Source organism: Colobus angolensis, unplaced genomic scaffold (assembly GCF_000951035.1).
Source record: "Colobus angolensis palliatus isolate OR3802 unplaced genomic scaffold, Cang.pa_1.0 Scaffold284, whole genome shotgun sequence".
NCBI classification, from domain to species: domain Eukaryota; kingdom Metazoa; phylum Chordata; class Mammalia; order Primates; family Cercopithecidae; genus Colobus; species Colobus angolensis.
The window spans coordinates 3628150-3648307 of NW_012116088.1; the positions used below are offsets into that span (position 1 = coordinate 3628150).

At 39.3% G+C, this 20158-nt stretch overlaps 1 protein-coding gene across 1 annotated transcript in view; it reads left to right on the forward strand.

The window, feature by feature from the left end:
• Nucleotides 1-4843: 4843 nt before the first annotated feature.
• Nucleotides 4844-20158, forward strand: part of TAPT1 (transmembrane anterior posterior transformation 1) — a 53235-nt gene continuing 37920 nt past the window's right edge. The window contains exons 1-2 of the mRNA XM_011948826.1: nucleotides 4844-4976; nucleotides 16670-16788. Of these exons, the coding sequence (XP_011804216.1) occupies nucleotides 16673-16788 (116 nt within the window). The 5' untranslated portion in view covers nucleotides 4844-4976; nucleotides 16670-16672. The remainder of the gene's footprint in view (nucleotides 4977-16669; nucleotides 16789-20158) is intronic.

A 20158-nucleotide genomic window follows, 5' to 3' on the forward strand; every position in this document is an offset into this window, starting at 1 on the left:
TAACCACCAAACCAGAACTGATTAATACTACAGTACTTGTGAAGTTAACAGGAAGTAGTTGAAGACAGTGCGTCATGCTCTGCAGTTTTTATATACTTTCGTACAAGTACTCTCTTAGTCCTTTGATGATTCTGTGGATAAGGCAAACAGTTGACAGGTATTAAAAAAAACTCCTCTAAGCTTCCATTTTCTCTTCAGTGAAATTGACATCTGTCACTGGAGTAGGGTCACAGGACTAATGTTTAAGACAGCTGGTACCAGGACTCCCTTTCCCTGATTGCTAATCCCATGCTCTTCTGTAGATCGTAACCCAGCTCTCATTATGGTCAAAGCTGTCATCCCCAGTCACCAGAGAAAACACCATTGTGGAGAATAATTTTCCAAATAAACCTTTTTTTTTTTTGAGATGGAGTTTCACTCTTGTCATCCAGGCTGGAGTACAGTGGCATGATCTCGGCTCACTGCAACCTCCGCCTCTGGGCTTCAAGCGATTCTCCTGCCTCAGCCTCCCAAGTAGCTGGAACTACAGGCGCCTGCCACCACGCTTGGCTAATTTTTCGTATTTTTATTTTTAGTAGAGATGGGGTTTCGCCATTTTGGACAAGCTGGTCTCAAATTCCTGACCTCAGGTGATCCTCCCACCTCAGCCTCCCAGAGTGCTGGGATTACAGGCGTGAGCCACTGTGCCCGGCCCCAAATAAACCTTTTTATTTAATTTGCTTTTTAAAATTGTAAATGATTGTACAGTAATGTGTTTCTGTATCTCTTTAACGCAGATGGCATTCTTGGGGGCTGCCTAATTTTTTTCCTTGCCCTTAGTGTGGGCAATGGGAATCTCTTCATTCCCAAACCCAGAGCACTCACTGACTGTGACTGCATCATGGTACCCTGTTCCCTCAGGGGGGTTGAGGTTCAGGTACCCGTTGGGTTACCTTTACAGTCTGTTAGCTACACAGACAGAGTAGAGGCTCCTGTATCCTCAGCAGCTGCTACATTGAATGAAGCTTTTCACTCCTTCCCTGCTGACTCCCCGAGTCTCCGAACAATTCTGTCACAATTGCAAGTTCTTTTCTCAAGTATCAGGTATGCTTTTCTTTTGCCACTTCTGATTTTTGTTTTATATTGGTACATTGTTATTTATTAAGCAATTCCATTACTAGTGAACATTTTGATGAATTCCACTTTTGTATTCATATAGATCATCTTTCAATAGAGCAATTCAGCAGTAAAGAAAAATGGGAAAATGCCAGAAATTATCATATCAGAAGGGACAGATCACCCACATGAAAGTTTAGCTCAGTTTGCTGTTCACATTACTCCCTCAATTCTGTGTCAATTCTGTTCTTTGCTGCCTGCCTCCTAAAGAGACTAATTTGGCCACTCCATTTTGTGTCTGTAATTCTTTCTTTTCTTAGTCACTTCCCTTTCCATTTTGTTTTTAGCTTTTCACTGTCTGATCCTGTTTTTGTTCTCTGTGATTTTTCTTCTTCTCCTCTGACCCATATATTGTTTTAGCAAACATTTGTTGAGTACCTGTTATGTGCTAGGTCTCAGTGATGCAAAGGTGAATGAGAAAACCAGATAAGAAAATGAATGTAGCATGCTGCAGAAAATCATAGGCAGGCACAGGTACTGTGGAAGCCAAGTAGGGGAAAGGACAGACTCTGCCTGAGAAACTTAGGGAAGTCTGCACAGAGAAGGTACCGTCTGGGCATGTTCACTCCTGGAAAATTGGTAGGGAATTCTCAGACCAAGGAGCAGTGTGAACCCATTGACATGTTTGGGAGAAATGAAAAGTGGTATAAAAAGAAAATTGTGACCTAGAAATTCAGGGGAGGCAGGTGTGAAGTATGACTGAAGAGATGGCCTGTGGCCAGTGATAGAGGATCTGGGATGGCCCACACTGAGGAGGTAGGACTTTATTCTGGAGGTAATGAAGAATCACTGAAGGGTTTCAGCAGAACCATATCTGATCTGTGTGAGCTGCTGACTGGCTGCCAGGTGGAGTTAGCATTGAAGGGAGGAAAGATGGGAAGAATGGTACTCAATCAAGAAGCTTTTGCAATAACCTGGAGAGAGATGGGAAGGACTAAACTAGGGTGGAGTATAGGAAAAAGGGGGAAAAGTTAATGTTTTAAAGAAAGAATTGGTAGGCCTTGGTAAGAAGAGAGAGGGGATTGTCAAGATTGGCCCTGGGCTTCTAGTGCAGCAACTATGTCACGGGTAAAGCCAGTAACTAAAGTCAGGACTCCAGGAAAGGTGCAGAGTCAGTGGGCAAGATACTGGTTTCGTTTTGCAGGTGATTTCGGTATCTATGGGATATCCAGGTAGAGGAGGCTGTTGGAAATATGACAATAGCCAGAGCTGAAGATGTGATGACTTTAGGATTTTGATGATGGTTTTAATTTTAGTTAGGAATCTATAGGAAACAAAACATGTATAGGAAACAAAGTAGGTATAGGGAATAAATACAAGAAAGAATGATGAGGACATATTGGAGAATGCTAGCATTGAAGGACGGCTGACATTTTACTGTAGTGAATAGAGCACTGAACCAGCAAACACTTAAGGATCAGGTAGAGGAAGAAGGGCTACCAGAGAGACTTAGATGAAAAAATTTAGCCATTCAAGAGAGAAGAGCACCAATGAATCAGATTTAGGTGGCACGGAGAGACGGGGAAGCTGCAGGGTTGGCTGCTGTCCGTAGAGTGTGGTGAAGTGGCCTCTGGAGTTCAAAGTTCAGAGTTCACTAAGGTCAGTGAAAAATTATGTATGTGGAATCTCCTCTGCTTTCTGAAAGTCCTGTTGCTTCTCGATTTTTACATGAAAGAACTGGTGTTTGTAGATACTAATCAAAACATACTCTATTTCCTGATTGGAAAACTGACTGAACTGAGTATGATTTGTTTATCTTTCATTAGTCTTGGCTGTTTTTGTTTGCAACTCAAAAGGCTTTCTTTTTCTCACCTTAAAAGAGCAGATCTTGTTCTGGTTCTAGCCAGCTTAGAACATATTAGAAAGTTCCTAACCAGAAGTTCTACTCTACGTGGATTTGGTTAGACTAAGTCCTTTAAATCCAAACATCTGTTAATATATACAGTTCACATATTGCGTACACTTAACCAACATGACTTCAACTGTAAATGTACTCTTCATGGTAACACTGACTCCCCAAAAAGATTATGAATCTGATATTTAAAGAAGCGTGTGTGTGTGTGTGTGTGTGTATGTACACATATATATGGAATAAACCCTAACATAAGCAAGCCACTTGACATAATACTCAAAGAACTAGCGATCCGTTGTAATGCTGGACAAGGTAAGCTGTTGTAGACCTGTTGTTTAGAACCATAGTCAAGATGGCTTCTTAAGGCTTTACAAGGGCTTTTAAGGATGGAGATATATATACATATATATATATATATATATAATTTTTTTTTGAGACACAGTCCTGCTGTGTCACCGAGGCTGGAGTACAGTGGTGTGATATTGGCTTACTGCAACCTCCGCCTCCTGGGTTCAAGCAATTCTCCTGCCTCAGGCTCCCAAGTAGCTGGGACTACAGGCGCCCCGCCAGCACATCCAGCTAATTTTTTTTGTACTTTTAGTAGAGACAGGTTTCACTATGTTGGCCAGGCTGGTCCTGAACTCCTGACCTCATGATCCTCCCGCCTCGGCCTCCCAAAGTGTTGGGATTACAAGCATGAGCCACCACGCCCAGCCAAGGATTTTTTTTTACTATAAACTCTTCCCGCCTCACAGGTAGGCTTTAGATCATAGTACCCTAGAAGATGCAACTCCTTAAGTAGATCTGCATAAATGAAATCAACCTTCCTCCCTTGTCATTTTTTGGAGGGAATATTAAGACCACATTTGGTAAAAAGGACCACAAGGCCAGCTCAGAGCGAAGAAAACAGTGGACAGTTGGAAACCTTTTGGTAACCTGCGTTCTGGAAGAGAGTTTACCTCCTGCAGAGTAAAAGTAAAAGTAGGAAGGTGTAGATGAAGTAAGGGGTGCTGAGGGTCATTGAGGGGATGGGCTGTCAGGGAACTGTAATGCACTGAGAAGAGGTGGGGTCGAGCATCCAGAGCCTTCACTTCTCACCTCAAGCTTCCAGTTGTAATGAGTGGAAAGTATATAAATAATTTCTTTTGACCTTGTTTTCCTCATCTGAGATGAGATGACTATGGAGTAATTTGCTTTAGAGGAACAGAGGAAAAACATGGGTGAATGGAAAGATCCAAGGAAGGGGAAGTTTTTCTGATCTAGTTGAGGTTGCACTTTGCGTAACTATTGTGAGTGTCATGTTGGTAAGTCTTCATGTAGGAAAATGGCATTATTTAGACGTTTGTGCAGGATTTCTGAGGCTGAACTAAGAAGGTAGCTGGGGCACTGGTATCCATGTAGTTCACCCAGGATGGTTCTTGGACTAAAGTGGTGCCCGTTGTGTGACTTGGCTCCCTTTCGACTCTATATACTGCTCTGTTTTATATATTCTTGACAGCTACTGATTTTCCCTCCATCTCTGTCAGTCCAAGTACTGTATCACCTGTAAGAACCAAGACTGAGCTCTTGAAAAATACTTTCTTGACTATTCTAGCCCTTAGTAATGATTCCCTTAGATATTCCTGTGGCATTTTCAGTTTATACCACACAGAAGAATACTTTTCTCAGAAATATTTGCTGATCGTTGTGTGTAGTTGTTCAGTTCTAGACATAGAATTATAGATAACATTTATTTTGGTCTCTTTGTTTTATATGTGTATTACCTATGGCCCCAGCTAGCATGGACGTTCCTTGATAAATACTGTTCTTTTTGTTTTCTGTCATTTTCTTTTCTGTAGAGCTTTCATTGTTGAGGTTCCTCAGTGCTGAACTAACAAGAGGGTACTTCCTTGAACATAATGAGGCCAAGTATACAGAAAGAAGAGAAAGAGTATACACTTGTTTGCGAATACCAAGAGAATTGGAAAAGGTACTATTTTTTTTTCATTACCAGACATCGTGTTGAAAGTTATGTCAAAGTATTAATTATGAAAAAAAAATGGTGAACAGCTAGAGTTGGGTTTTTTAAATAATTGAAATAATGTTATTGGGGGAGTAGAAATTTCCTTATAGGAAGAAGCTTTAAAGTTACATTTTTCAGTGTAAGACCCAATGATGTTAATAGATCTGTCAAAATCTGAACTTTTCTGCCTATCATTGTCATTGTGTGCTACATCAAAATAACTTTTGTAAGGAATTAATCTCTACTTCTGTACCCTTTTAGTTCCCTTCAGTTCTGTTTTACTAGAAACAGGTTTTTTTCCCCCATTCAGCTTAACAAATTATTTAATTTCAGCCTTTTTAAAGGTTTCAGTTTCTCAGAAAGCCCACATGTTTATAAACATACAGGACAGTCTCTTCAAAGAAAAAGATGGTTTGTTTTATCTTTGTCACGGGAAGCATCACATTACAGGGTGAGTGTAGTAACAGCAGCACTACATCTTCATGTGTCTTATTCCTTGTCTGTGCCTTATCCTATCAAGACCAGTAAAATAGGATGGGAAAGCAGCCCCTTCTCCCCTAGCTGATGCTAGAGTTGGTGAGTCTAAGCAATTCCAAAATTGCTTACTAAAAGAAAAGAAGAAATAATTAAGCTTCAGCTGTATTGAAACATGTTTTCATACTTCTTTTTTTTTTTTTTTTTTTTTTGAGACGGAGTCTTGCTCTGTCGCCCAGGCTGGAGTGCTGTGGCCGGATCTCAGCTCACTGCAAGCTCTGCCTCCCGGGTTCATGCCATTCTCCTGCCTCAGCCTCCCGGGTAGCTGGGACTACAGGCGCCGCCACCTCGCCCGGCTAGTTTTTTGTAGTTTTTAGTAGAGACGGGGTTTCACCATGTTAGCCAGGATGGTCTCGATCTCCTGACCTCGTGATCCGCCCGTCTCGGCCTCCCAAAGTGCTGGGATTACAGGCTTGAGCCACCGCGCCCGGCCACATGTTTTCATACTTCTATGGTAACATAAATCTTGTAATGGTCCAGTCATCATCTTGGAATCATACTTTCTGTTGGAGTGGCTATCAGAAGAGTTTGGTTGGCTCAATTTATTGGTACATTGTAATAACAAGAGGTACTACAGGCAATGAGGAGTAAGGACCCAGCTGATTTGGCTGATGTTCTATTTCTGACAGTCTATCATTTAATAGAAGAAAAAGAGCCAAATGTAGAGTGACAGTTTCAGAAATGTTGCTTTATGTAGGTTCTTGGTGAAGCATCACTTGCTGAAGTTTTAGGGAGTTCTGTATTAGGGTGGGTTTTAGAGAGCTGGTGAGCAAGCATAGATTAGAGAACAAATATGGCAATGGTTTGATTGGCTTTAGCGAGGATCATTAAATATGCTTAACTATAACTGTAATTCCTACATTTCTAGAGGACTAGGATTCCGTGGAGGAGCCTGAGGGACTGACAGATAAGGAGGGAGGAGGAGTGGGCAGGGCTGTCCGCAGCACTCCTCTCCAGCGCAGCAACAGCTCTATCTTATATATTGGGATTTAACGAAGATTCTGTTTGGAGAAAGGAGTGGGGTAGGCGTATGTTTCTTTTACTTGGAAAAAAATACAAGATTAAACCAGTTCTTGTGTCTTAAAAGACTGTAAGCTTGCTTTTCGGATTTCTTCCAGCAATAAGCCATGAGATGGAAGTGTGAGGACACAGTGCAGGGGAAGTGGGACAGCCTGCCAAGGCCTGTATTTGGACAGGATGGTGCCAGCCACTGTCAGCTTTTGCCCACCTGGCCTCAGCCCTCTACGGGGGAATTTGTTTCCTGTCTGTCTGAGTAATTATGAACTCCCATTTTTCTCTGGGGAGTTATCTGAACTCCCATAAATCTCTGCAGAGGGATTTAAATCTGCAACTCCCACCAAACTTTATGAGCACAACCAGGGGACTGCTTCAAAGTAGGTTGGTGTCTGTCTGACCTCTTTTATTACCCCTCCTGTGGCAAAACTAATGAGTAGTGGCAGCATCCACTCCTGATTCTGTTACCTCAGCAGAGACAGGCTCGTTTCACGCTTCCTTCTTTCTTTCTCTTAAGGCAACTGAAATAACAAGCAATGTTTTGGGGTAGATTTCTCACAGAAACTTATAAGCATTTCATGTTTGTAATTATGAGTATAAATTGTCTTCTGGAGAAAATAGCCTTATACTTATGTCTTCATGAGACTAAAGTATAAACCAGTGATTTTAAATTCTGGTCCACTGTAGAACCACTAATGAATCAAGTAATCAGTATAAATTGCCATCAGAATTTTTTTTTTTTTTAAGAAAATAGAAGAATTATCAGAGAACATTGCCTATGCTAAGAGTAAGTATCATTTCATGAAACTTTGGTTCCATTTGTATGAATGTAAATGTATAATGTCAGAAAAGTTGCATTAACACTGCTAATACACAGTTGTAATAATTTCCTAATGATTTTTGTTTTCCCTGAAAGAAGCTTTAGGCCTGTTTGGGAAAATTTGATGTAGTCTCTTAGAACAATACTTAAGAAGCTTTGTAGCCTAAATGTACAAAAGAATGTCATGGTTTTCTGTTTGGAGCATTTTTTCTTAACTTCTAAAACCAAGCGGGATGTAAAGGAAGCAAATTTAGGTTTCAGTTTAATTCCAGGCTTAAATATCTCTCATAACCACATGAATTCACTCTGATACCTTTAAGGCCTTTATTTTTTATAAGTAGGATTTCACCTGAAGTTTTTATTATGAGTTGAGAGCCTATCTAGACATGCAAGATAACCTAAATTACTTTTTATTGGCTTTTTTTGTTTACATTGTCTATTCTAATATATAATACCTTACTCATTTTTTTTCTTGTTTTCGATAAATGCTATGATATTTTTCACCTAACCTTTTCAGGAAGAGAAACTTGAAAATTAAAGAGCACTTTGCTTCTACAAAGGTTGTAAACACCATAACACATGTAATTAATTTTTATATTTTAAGATAAAGAGAAAAGTCAACTTAATATCTCTTGTCAAACCTGTTTACTAATGTAAAAAAAAATCCTCCAATTTTTGTATTATATTGTCATTGGATAAACACCTTATACTTGACATTTAGTAAAAATGAATTGCTTATATATTTTAAATAGTATCTCCAATTGTTAGCACATGATTTTCACTCTTAAACTTCTTATTTTAATGTAGGGGTACGTAATTTTGGAGTGTTTTATTGGCTTTGGGAGACATCTCTTCCACCATAAATGTCCTCCCCTGACCCCACAACCCCTTGGGTTCTATATACCGGATCTTCTGCTATTTATGTAGTCCACTTTGGGAACTTTATTATTCTTTTTTATGTAACTAAGGAGATTAAACTATACTCTCTGTGCATTCTAAGTTGAGAGGCAAGATAGTGAAGTGTTTAAGGGGATCATCTCTAAAGCTGGACTGCCTAACTCTGAATCTTGGCTTCACAATTGATTAGCTGTGAGTCCTTGAGCAATTCACTTTATCATTCTGTGCCTAAGTTGTCTCATCTATATATTAATTATATGGTAAGCATGTAAAATTTTTCACAGCCTTCACATCAGCCACTCAGGGGAATGCACTACTCTGCTAGAGTGAGAGGAATTTAAAGGTTTCTTGTTCCCGATTACATTCTGGTGGGTGTAATATTTTTCTTTGCAGTAGGGATAGCTTTCATCTTTGGGATGTGCTCAGAAGGAGATGATTGGGAGAGGTGTGGTTTTTAGGATTTCCCTGGGTCCCAGTTTTATCTCACATTATACTTTTAATCTCCCTGCTTTGCTTGCCACTAAACTTGACTTTGCTAACCCTGCAAGGGGCATGATTTTCTGACTCTTGGCCCTCTTGGGTTGCTGACCATAGGCAGAAAAAAATATCTAGGGAAAGCTTCTTTTTTCCTCTTTCCTTTTACCCAGGCTGTCTGGGAATAAAGCTGATCTCTTTCATGAAGGACATAACCAATGGCCATGAGAGATGATAACACACCCTACCATTTTCTGCCAAGCCCTGTAGAGTCTGGCCTCGGTGGGCACATGCATGAAACCTACAACTATAACAGAAATAGGGTGCTTTAACCAGAGGCTTGGTGAAATCGGGGGCAGGGAGCATCAGTTTCCTAAAGAGGAAATTCATGGTGAGTGATTTCTCACGGTCCCACACCCCACCTTGACTTAGACACTTACATCCCACCACTTGTATCTGTTTCTGTGTGAATAATAAATAATGTTTGCTATGTAAGAATTAGGTGCTAGGTACTGTCCTAGGCACTTTACGTGTGTTTGCGTTCAGTCCCTTCAACAGCCTTACAAGATATATATATACTATTAAAGCTCCAATTCCTGTGCCCACCCCACTGTGGCAGTTCTACATTGACTTCCAGACAGATCTGTCCTTCCACCATTGTTTGGTAGAGGTATGTGCTAGTAGTGTATGCTCTCCATTTAGGTCCCCTTAGGAACAGTGTACCAAGCATCAGGTCAAACTTGTCTCTTGTCTAAGGACTAATTTTGTCATCTTTGTGAATCTAAAGCTACAGTAAATAGTAAAGAAATACACATTATAGGATCTTCTAAAATTCCCAGGTATGTTTAAATTCTAATTTAGAAAGGTAAAGATGACTTACACACTTAATTATTAATTTGCTGCATCTATGTTTTGAGTACTTTCTATGTTCCAAGAAGGTACTTTTGCGATGCAGAATACAGAGATAAACAAGACTCACACCTAGCTTAGGAGATATCAGATCCATAAGTTATTATGGTACAGGATACAAAGTGACAAGTGCTTTTAAATAGTATAAATGAAATGTGAAGAATTTAGAGAAGGGTAAGCATGCTTAAACAACAGGCCTGGGATGAGGATCCAGGAAGGAAAAAGAGGGAGATTTTGTTGTATAGGCTTTGTAGGATGGGATGGGTATGCTAGGAAGATCCAGAGGTGGAAAATTGTTAAGTGTGGACGGGAAACCACTGACACATGCTGGCCAACCTAGGCAATGTGGCAAAACGCTGTCTCTACAAAAAATAGCCAGGAGTGGTAGCACGCACCTGTAGTCCTAGCTACTTGAGAGACTGAGGCAGAAGGATCGCTTGAGCCCCAGAGGCAGAGGTTGCTCTGAGCTAAGATCATGCAACTGTACTCCAGCCTGGGCAACAGAGCGAGACCCTGTCTCGAAAAAAGAGATAGACTAGATCCAGTTATGTTGAATGGTCAGGCTTTAGAGTCGAGTCTGTGGAAGGAGACTGTTAAATATGTGTTTCATAGGAATGCTTTTAGCTGTATAGAACAGAAAAACTGGTTAACAGTGATTTAAACAAGTAGGAAACTATTTTTTTCAACAAGTCTAGAAAAAAAGAGGTCTCAGTTGTTGCAGGAGATTAATGACGCTGTCATGGACCCAAGTCCTTTTCATCTTTCTACTTTGCCATCCTTGGCAAATTGGCTTTGGGTCCTCTTGCTTGTTGTCTTCTAGTAGAAGGATGACAGCTGCAACCTCAGCATTACATCTGCATTATAAACAGAAAGAAATGGGGTGGGCATTGCCACCTTTTTGACTATGCCTTTTATAAAGAATTGAAAGATTTCCCACACGTGGCCTGGAATACTTCCACTTCTGTCTTATTGTGCAAACTGAGCTACATAGCCATCCCCAGCTGCAGAGGAGGCTAGGACAGTGATGATTATGCTTTTCCAACAAACAGAAAAGAACTGATAATGGTTATTGGGTTAGCCGTCCCTCAGAGCTTTCTTTCTGGAAAATTATTATAGTCATATTCAACATGCACTGGAAGTGAGACAAGCAGGGAGAGCTCAAGATCCTTCCATGAATATAGTTAATATATAATATAATTCTACAATTAAAATTCTAATTTAATCCTACAATTACATAATTTAATTATACAGATTAAAATCTTCATTTCATTTATTTATTCCCTTCTCATGGTATTTATTTCTTGTGTTAAATATGTCAGATGTATGTTGTGGATTATCATGAAACCTTTCAGCAATATTCTTTTCCGTGTTTATGTATGTTCATGTAAGTTTGCATATCTGGTTAAACTAAAATGAAAATATTCTGTTGACTTTTCTTTATCTTGTAATTCTGTGCTTTTTGGCAATTCGTTATTTCATTGTTACCATGCCTTGTACATTATAGCTATTTAACAAATTTTTCTAAAAATTAAATTCAACTGCTTAGACTTAAATAGAACCACTTAGTTTTCTTACCAATGTAGCAAATTTTTATAAGCTTTAAATTTGTCAGATTGAAGGTGTAAGTATTGATATATTGTTATTACTAGGCATAAACTATTATTGTTGAAAGGGAGAAGGGTTACTGTCATACAGGGAAATTATTTGTAATCAAGCATCAACAACTTTAGCTTCTTGAGTCTGTTTATAATAGCTGAGGCCTGATCAAGGCATCAAATCTCTCTTGGGTTTTACTTGATTAGAAGGTTGGGCTTAGGTCATGTCAAGGGGTCTGATAGTACATGATTCATTGAATGAGTTTGCCTATGAGGAATGGTGAGGGCAGATGGAAAGATTTAAATGTCTACTTGAGTAACTTAGTTTTGCCTTTTTGAAGGTCGTGGCAGGGTTAACATTTAGGAAAAAAATAATCCAAAAGTTCATTTCAAATGAATGGACTTAAAATGTCATATAAAGCCTTTTTGTTTTATGTCAGTGTGAGGTATATGTTAAGAAAACATAATGACTGTTGTTTGCCCTTTATTTCAGTAAAACAGTCCTGGGATTTCACTGTGAAACTAATAGAGAGTACTTACTCAGACCCATATTTGTGGCAGTGTTTTCTTGGGCATCCTAGTCAGTTTCTAATTTCATGAAAACATGTTTAGAGAATCATCCCTCTAAATTCTTCTCATGATGCAGCTCTTGCTGATGACACACCCTTGCGCAGATGTACCCCCTCTGTGGCTGCTAAGAAGCAGGAAAGCCAGTAGGGATCCACATGTCTCAAATCTCAGCAGCCTTGGCTGGTGCTTCTCCCCTTCTCTCCAAGGCTTGTCACATCCTGCTTGTGGTGGTGGTGACCATAGCTTCCCCGTTCTTTCTGCAACTGTCTTACCATTCTTAATTTTTTCAGGGGAGGTTCAGCATGTGAGACCCATCAGATAGTTCTAAGACAAACCAGCAAATCCTTTAGGCCTCTACCGCATTTATTGATGTATTTAAAAGATAATTTTTGAACTTGGCACCATGGGGCCATGTTTATCTTTGTGAATCAGTCACTTATTTCTCTAATTTCAACTTTGGAAACAGTTTTAAATTTCTCTTCTCTGTCTTTCATTGTCCTATATCAGGCTGCTGTGATCATTCACACTGATGGCTCTTCTCCTTCCATACTGTCCTCTCTGCTCGCTGCACCTGCTGTGGTGCTGCGTGCTGACCACTCCCTTGATCTGATCCTAGATAGAAGGTATAGGATCAGAGTCTAGAGCAGCAGCTAAGACCTCTGTTCCTTAGGTGACACTCAGTCTTGCCTTGAACCCTGAGGGCACTCCTACCTTGCTGCATCATTCCAGCCTCTCAGCAGGAGCACCACAGCCCTGTCCAAGCCCTGTCTGTAGCAAGCAGAATACCAAGTAATAGTTCCTGCCTGGTGGGTTGTTGTGAGGATTAAGTTAATGTGGGTCACATGCTTAAAATATAACACTATTCAACATGGATTGGAAATAAGAGAAACAAGAAAGTCTCAGGATCATTCTATGCGCATAGTCCTACAAATTAAAATCTTCAATTGATTTGTTTTCCATGGCTACATATGCTTACATAGCTTGCCTATCATAAGAGAACCTGGCTCATGATAATCCCTTTTTTGGCCATCTCCTAGAGTATAGACTTTCTGGGGCATGAATTTTTTTTTTTTTTTTTTTTTTTTTGAGATGGAGTCTTGCTTTGTTGCCCAGGCTGGAGTGCAGTGGCCGGATCTCAGCTCACTGCAACCTCCACCTCCTGGGTTCACGCCATTCTCCCGCCTCAGCCTCCTGAGTAGCTGGGACCACAGGTGCCCGCCACCTCGCCCGGCTAATTTTTTGTATTTCTAGTAGAGATGGGGTTTCCCCGTGTTAGCCAGGATGGTCTCGATCTCCTGACCTCGTGATCTGCCCGTCTCGGCCTCCCAAAGTGCTGGGATTACAGGCTTGAGCCACTGCGCCCGGCCTGGGGCATGAATTTTTTAATTCAGATGATTAAAATGATTTTATTGTAGAGATAACCTTGAATCTGCAGTAATTGCTTTCAAAGTCAGTCATTTATAGTTTTCTTATTGATATCCTGTTCCCCTTGACATTCTGCTGATAATCGATCCCTACATGTGGGTTTATTGAGAGCGTATTCATTCTCAGCAGAGATTTATCAAAATGTACATGTTTCAAAATAATCTAATCATCTTCAGGTACCTCTTTAAAATAAAAGAGCTATAAGTGAAAACAATCAAAAGACAAGGATGCCTTGGAACCTAAGAATAAAAATTTGAGCTCCTTAGCAATGAGCTAAACGTGATTTTCATGCCTCTTGCATAATGATTATAGCCTAACCTCACCGCTAGGAGGCTACTCACATTGTACCTGTGCATGCTCTTCCGCTGGTTTGGAATTCTGTCCTCTTTACTTCCTGGCAAAATCTAGTGTCCATCTTCTCTCCTCTGTGGGACATCTCTGCTATCTCTTGCACCTCCTTCCCTGTGGTGTACATGCCACTCTCCCCTACCCCCAAATACACACACTTTACAGACCTAAGCTCTTCACCTGTGTTTCCAGAGCACATCATTCATCCAGCACTTACTGTGCGGTTTGTGTCAAGCTCACTGGGTCGTGAATTCCCTGGAGAAGATGTCTTTCCTCCCAGTGCAGCATTAAGCAAGATATGGGCTCTGCTTTTACAGAAGTAGACCCAAAGCTTTAGCACAAGCTTTATAAAAGTGAGACAGCCTCTTTACTCCTACTTTGTAACACTCTAGACCAGCGATCCTTGACTAGCAGGTGGTATTTGGTGGTTGTGGTGGAGGAGATGGTATTCAGAATTTCCAGAAGATGGTTAGTGTAATTCAAGGAGGCATATTGCAAAATCATTATGCTTCTTTCATTTTAGCCATAACATATTATTTATTTTGAAATTTCAAATGGTGCTAAAAGAAGGGCAGGAGATTTTTGTCATAAAGGGAAGCATAGATTTTTTAAAAGGTAAAGAAACCCTGCTTCATTCCCTACAGAAAGAGGCTGGTGTTTTTATTGATTTATTTCTCTTGAGGCAGGTATTTTTCAGATGCTAAGTTGCAGTTCTATTAGGTTCAAAATAAATATGATAAGAGCAGGTGGCAGAAATTTTTGCAAGTGAATATTTTGTTTACTTACAATGTCACAGGATAATTTTCATTTTGTAATTTCCTTAGCATTAAAGTTCAGATGTTAAAAACTTAGGTTAAACTTTATTTTGAAATATGTATAATGGTAAATCCAGTGGTGAGTGAGGCCAGAAGGATGAATGAAAGTGTCATTAATAGAAATAGTGCTTCAGTTTTCTGCGGACTGAGGGAGGTTCTGGCTCTGCCTCCACCACTCAAGAACCTCAGCCAACTCCTTGTCTCACTGCAGAGTGTGGGTGGTACTGGACTGCGGCCATGCACAGGCGGGGCCAGCACCTGGCCAGTGCCTGGTTGTATTGCCCAGAACCTGTAGGCTTCTGAAGTCCTTCCAGACAAGAGCTCTCAGAGACAGAGAGCCTGGTGAACGTTTCTGTCCTTTGATGTTTTCACTTATAACTCTTTTTATTTTGAAGAGGTACCTGAAGATTATTAAGCATAAGATTATTTTGAAACATGTACATTTTGATAAATCGCTGCTGAGAATGAATTTTAGAAAATATTTTAAAATTGTATGCCTGCAGTTTGTAACTCAGTACTTTTAATTCAGTTTTGCACAAAGAACTTTCTAGTGTGTTCCCACTCGTATACTCTACTGCAAATCTTTCTGTAGTCAGTTTGAGCTGAACTGTCTTCAGTGCCTTGGAAGCTGCCTAGGAGGGAACTAAATTTCAACCTGGCTGCCTCTCCGGGACCTGATTTTCAGACTGAGTTGCAACTTTTTAGTGGATCACAAACTCTCCTTCTGGGGACATTGGGTCTTCTGCCCTCAGTACTGAACCAGCAGTCCACTCCCAAGGAGGAAAAGGCTTCTCAGTGACAGGAGAGTAATAGAAAAGGACCACAAATTCTATGTACATGGACCTTGCTCAACTTCCTACTGCACTGCTTTGTGTGTAAGACAAGAAAACATGCAACACTGGGACTCTATGTTAATCTATCAGCACGTGACTTAGGGGTTTAACATCATATTTTCATTGCTGTTCATAATGAGTCTAAATTGTGGAAAACAAAAAAAGGGCCTATATATTCAGATTAAGAAATCTGGCAAAAATATGTGTAGCATATTTTTGAGACATTTTTATCCAAAATTAAAAAAATATATTCTTCGATTTAAAGACATGTGAATTCATTTGCTAGGGCTGCCATAACAAAGTACCATAGACTAGGTGGTTTAAACAACAGACGTTTATTATCTTGCAGTTCTGGAAGCTGGAAGTCTGCAATCGAGTGTCAGTGGGGTAATTTCTTCTGAGGCCTCTTCTTGGCTTGCAGATGGCTGCCTTCCCCCTCGGTCTTGATATCTCTCCTCTGTCTGTGCCTGTGTCCAAATTTCCTCTTTTATAAGGAATCCAGTCATATTGGATTAGGGCCCACCCTAAAGACCTAAACTTAAATTACCTCTTTAAAGACCCCATGTCCAAGCACGGTTACATTCTAAGGTACCAACTTGGGAACTTGATAGGGGACACAGTTCAGTCTGTAACTGTGAATTTCAATCTGTGGAGGTAGGGCAATTTATTGACTAAAGATACATGGAGTGCTGTGGCTCAGGCATATGTATCATACCATAATTGTGTGCCAGGCATACAGAAAGTCACCACTCTTAAAATGGGTAGCTGAGTTTGTTAGCCTAGGGGTGGCTACTTGGCCAAGTCCTCAAAAGACTTCACCCTCTCTCTGTGTAGTATAGTCCTAAACTTAACAAGTAAGAGTGTCTAATGTTACCACAAAAAGAAAGGGTATGACAAGTACTCAAGAAAGAAGGAGAAATATAAACGCTAAGAGGTTGGTCCTGGAATTAAGAATAAGGCCTTCAGAGTGCAGCAAGTTTCAGTGCACATGAAATTGTGTTAAACTTAGTGATCAGTTTGCATGTTTTTAACATAAACAATGTAACTCAATATATATTCCAGTCTTTCCCATCAACGAAGCACCCTATTAAATAGGAATAGCAAAATTATGAGGAATAAAGATTTTCCATAATATCTTTAGAGCTTGAGGAAGTACTCAGAAAGACATCCAGATTATGTGCCATTAACTATGGTCAAGGGCAACTTGGCAACTTGTTTTTGAGTAATTTCTTCTGTGTGTCGTAAACCAAAGGCTCTGCAGGAAGCACAGACTCATTCTTTGAAGAGTAGAACTATTAATTTGTTATTCCCAGGGCTAAGTTTTAAGAAATTAATTTTTTATAATGTTTAGAAATTCTGATTGTTTGAAATTTTCATTTACAAGTATTTTTAAAATATTTTTTTTTCTTCTCTCCTTAAAATTCAGCTGATGGTTTTTGGAATCTTTCTGTGCCTGGATGCGTTTTTGTATGTGTTCACCCTGCTTCCTTTAAGAGTTTTCCTGGCACTGTTCAGGCTCCTCACTTTGCCTTGCTATGGCTTAAGGTAAGTTTAAGATCATTAACTATTGTAAATGTATAATATTTCTTTATTTTTAATACTTGTAGTGGTTGCAAAGTAAGAATAATTCATACAGTTTCATCCACACTTTGGCCCTTTTTTACCTTTTTAATGGATATTATATAATATGTTTATATAATACTATATTTTTTATATGCTTATTTTTTTCCAGAATTGTTTTGAACCGAAACTTTGCTTTAGCCAGTAAAATAATGTTAATGCTGGAGGCTTTGTAGCAGTGTAGAAAGGACCTGGAAATGAAAGTCAAAGACCTACTTACCACGTTCCTAAGTCACCAGGGCCTTTATTTCCCTGAAGTCCTTGGGCCTCGTAGGCATCATCTGTAGAAAGAACAGAGTTCTAGGCTGGAGCAGGAAAGGAATCTCCTCAGGAGCTCTTACTACAAGGGTTCCTCCATTTCGTTTGAGAATCATTGTTGTAATGGTCCGTGGAGCCTTAGTTACTGGTTATAGATGAGACTGATTTGTGAGAGTGGAAGAACTCTGGAAGACCGTTGTCCCATGGGGAGGATCAGATAGCCCGACCCGACATTGACTGTTTTGTGAGCTGTGCACAACTGCCTGACTCCTCTAAGTGTGCTTCCCCATCAGCAAAAAGGAGCTATTGAGAGCTCAGCATCTTTTACCACAAAGATCGGAAGATGTAAAAAAAATACCCAGCACAGTACCTGGCTCATAGTAGACCAGAACAAATAATCAGTTTTCTTCTTTTTCTTCTCTACCAAAACTAAGAATAGTAAGGTGAAGGTGTTAAGCTTACATGAAGCTTAATGCTTTATTGGTCTTGAGGTTAAAAGCAAGTTTGGCTTTTACGGTTTTCTTTCTTTGTATAGTTATGCCAGTGTGTCTCCATTCTGTATATAGTCCCTCTTTACAGCATTTTTATATAATTCTTATCATAAATGTCAAAGTTACATTTCTGACATGCATCACTTTTCTAAATACATTTCATTCTGTGAAAGTTCTAAAATGCTAAAATGGACAATAATTTGTGAGGCTTCATTGAACTATGGTGACTGTTCCATGGTATATAAAATATATAATTAATAAAATATTTTAACCATAGCAATTGAGTTAAAAATTAGTGGTTGATATACACAATTATATGGTTTTTTAAAAAAGACTAAAACCATGAAAGATTCTTTTTTAAAGTAGTAAATGAGCGTATACTTGATATTTAGTAACACATACGGTCTTTTTAAAAATAAGACTTAATCAGTTTTGATAGAAATTCCTCCCGCTATAAATTGGAATAATTATTATGATGACCACATTATAAAAGGATTAAAAGTTCTTGTTTTGCAAGATTACATGGAGTAAAACAATTACAAAACTTCAGCTCCTGTTATTGTTACATGCTGTATTCTGTAACTTACTTGCCTTCCAGGATAACAGTGAATTAGTGTTACATATTTTATTAGTCACAAGTTAATAAAATGGGAAGGTAGTTTTAGAAATTTAGTCATTTAAGTTATTTCTAGTACATCCTTTTTTCTTTTAGGAGAAATTTTAAGAAGGCCTTATTATTAACAAACTTTTTTAAAGGCATTTGTAGCGTGGTACATTAATACTAACAAAACCTAACCACAATAAACTATTTTCTTTTATCACTATTGGGAAGTTCATAATATCATGGCATTTTAGTTCATTTTCAGAAGACCAAAATACAATCTAATAAAACATTACTAAATATACATCTTTATTTGGAACTGCATAAAGCGAATAGACACGTGGAAATTTAGATAAAGTCAGGTGAAACACATGATACAAAATTACTAATACTGCTGGATGTAGTGGCTCATGCCTGTAATCTCAGCACTTTGGGAGACCAAGGTAGGGGGATCGCTAGAGGCCAGGAGTTCAAGACCAGCCTGGGCAACATAGTAAGACCTTGTCTCTACAAAAAAATTAAGAAATTAACCAGACATGGTGGCACATGTCTGTGGTCCCACCCACTACAGAGGCTGAGAGGTTGGAGAATCACTTAACCCTGAGAAGTCAAGGCTGCAGTGTGCCATGATTATGCCACTGCACTCCAGCCTGGGTGATGGAGTGAGACCCTGTCTCAAGTAAAGAAAGAAAATAAACTAATACTATGTAGGACTTTTCACATCTACATTATGAGCTACATTACTTTTTAGTTATTCTTTGATCAACAATGTGCATCAAGTTCATGTTCTAGCCATCTTTATGTGGATGGCTTTTAAAGACATGTCATGTTCTCAGTGGCTGTTGGCACAATGTGATAAAACATTAAAATGATAGATAAGCTAATGACTATATTCCTTCTGGAGTGTTCCCTTCCTTGGGCATTGGTTAGCACACATATGAGGTATACTAAGTAACAGTGGTGATTTGCCAATGATCCCAAGGGTCTCTCTTTGGGGACAGTTGTTTGAAGTTCTACCTTGTTATATTGTACAGGCATCTAAAACTGTGCTGCACTCAAGTTCATTTCTGCATAGCCCCTGTTACATGGAAGAACAAGGCACATAAAATAGTGTTAGAAGAGTCTTCTAGACCAGCACGGTGGTACACACCTGTCATCCCAGAACTTTGGGAGGCCGAGGTGGGAGGGAAGCTTGAGGCTGGGAGTTAAGACTAGCCTGGGCAACATAACGAGACCCTGTCTCTACAAAAAAATAAAAAATTAGCCAGGTGTGATGGCACATACGTGTTGTCCCAGCTACTTGGGAGGCTGAGGTGGGAGGATTCCTCGAGCCCAGGAATTCGAGGCTGCAGTAAGCTGTGACTGCACCACTGCATTCCATCCTGGGTAACACAGCAAGATTCTGTCTCTTTAAAAAAAAAAAAAAAGTCTTAAAGTGTTTGTTCTGAAAATTAAAAGGTGTTGCAGGGAACTGGGAAATCTTAAATCCTCTTCCAGTATTCACTTTACTAGTGGTTGGTTATCCCTACCTCTAACCTGTTTTAGATATTTTAAGATTTTTTTTTTTGTAGCACATAAGATGATTGCTTTCTTACGTTAGTTTGAAATACTTTGAATCTAAATTTGTTTGAGTAGTATTTGAAAATAAGATGTTTTCTACTTTCAAAGTTAAGCTAAAATGACACTAGAGGGCAGCCAGTTACACACTACATTTAAGACTCCATTGAGGATTTCCCTTGCAAACACTTCTTGCTATTTCTGCTTTGGAGTAACTGAAAAATTAATTTCATGCTATCAGTAATAAATACTTACATGTATGAAAAACGTGAAATGCAGTTAAAATTATGTAACAGTTTCAACAGTTTTAAATGATAGGAGTTTAAATGAAACTTACATTTTCATTTAAATTTTAAAGGAAACGGAGTTCAGACAATTTTAGATGCTT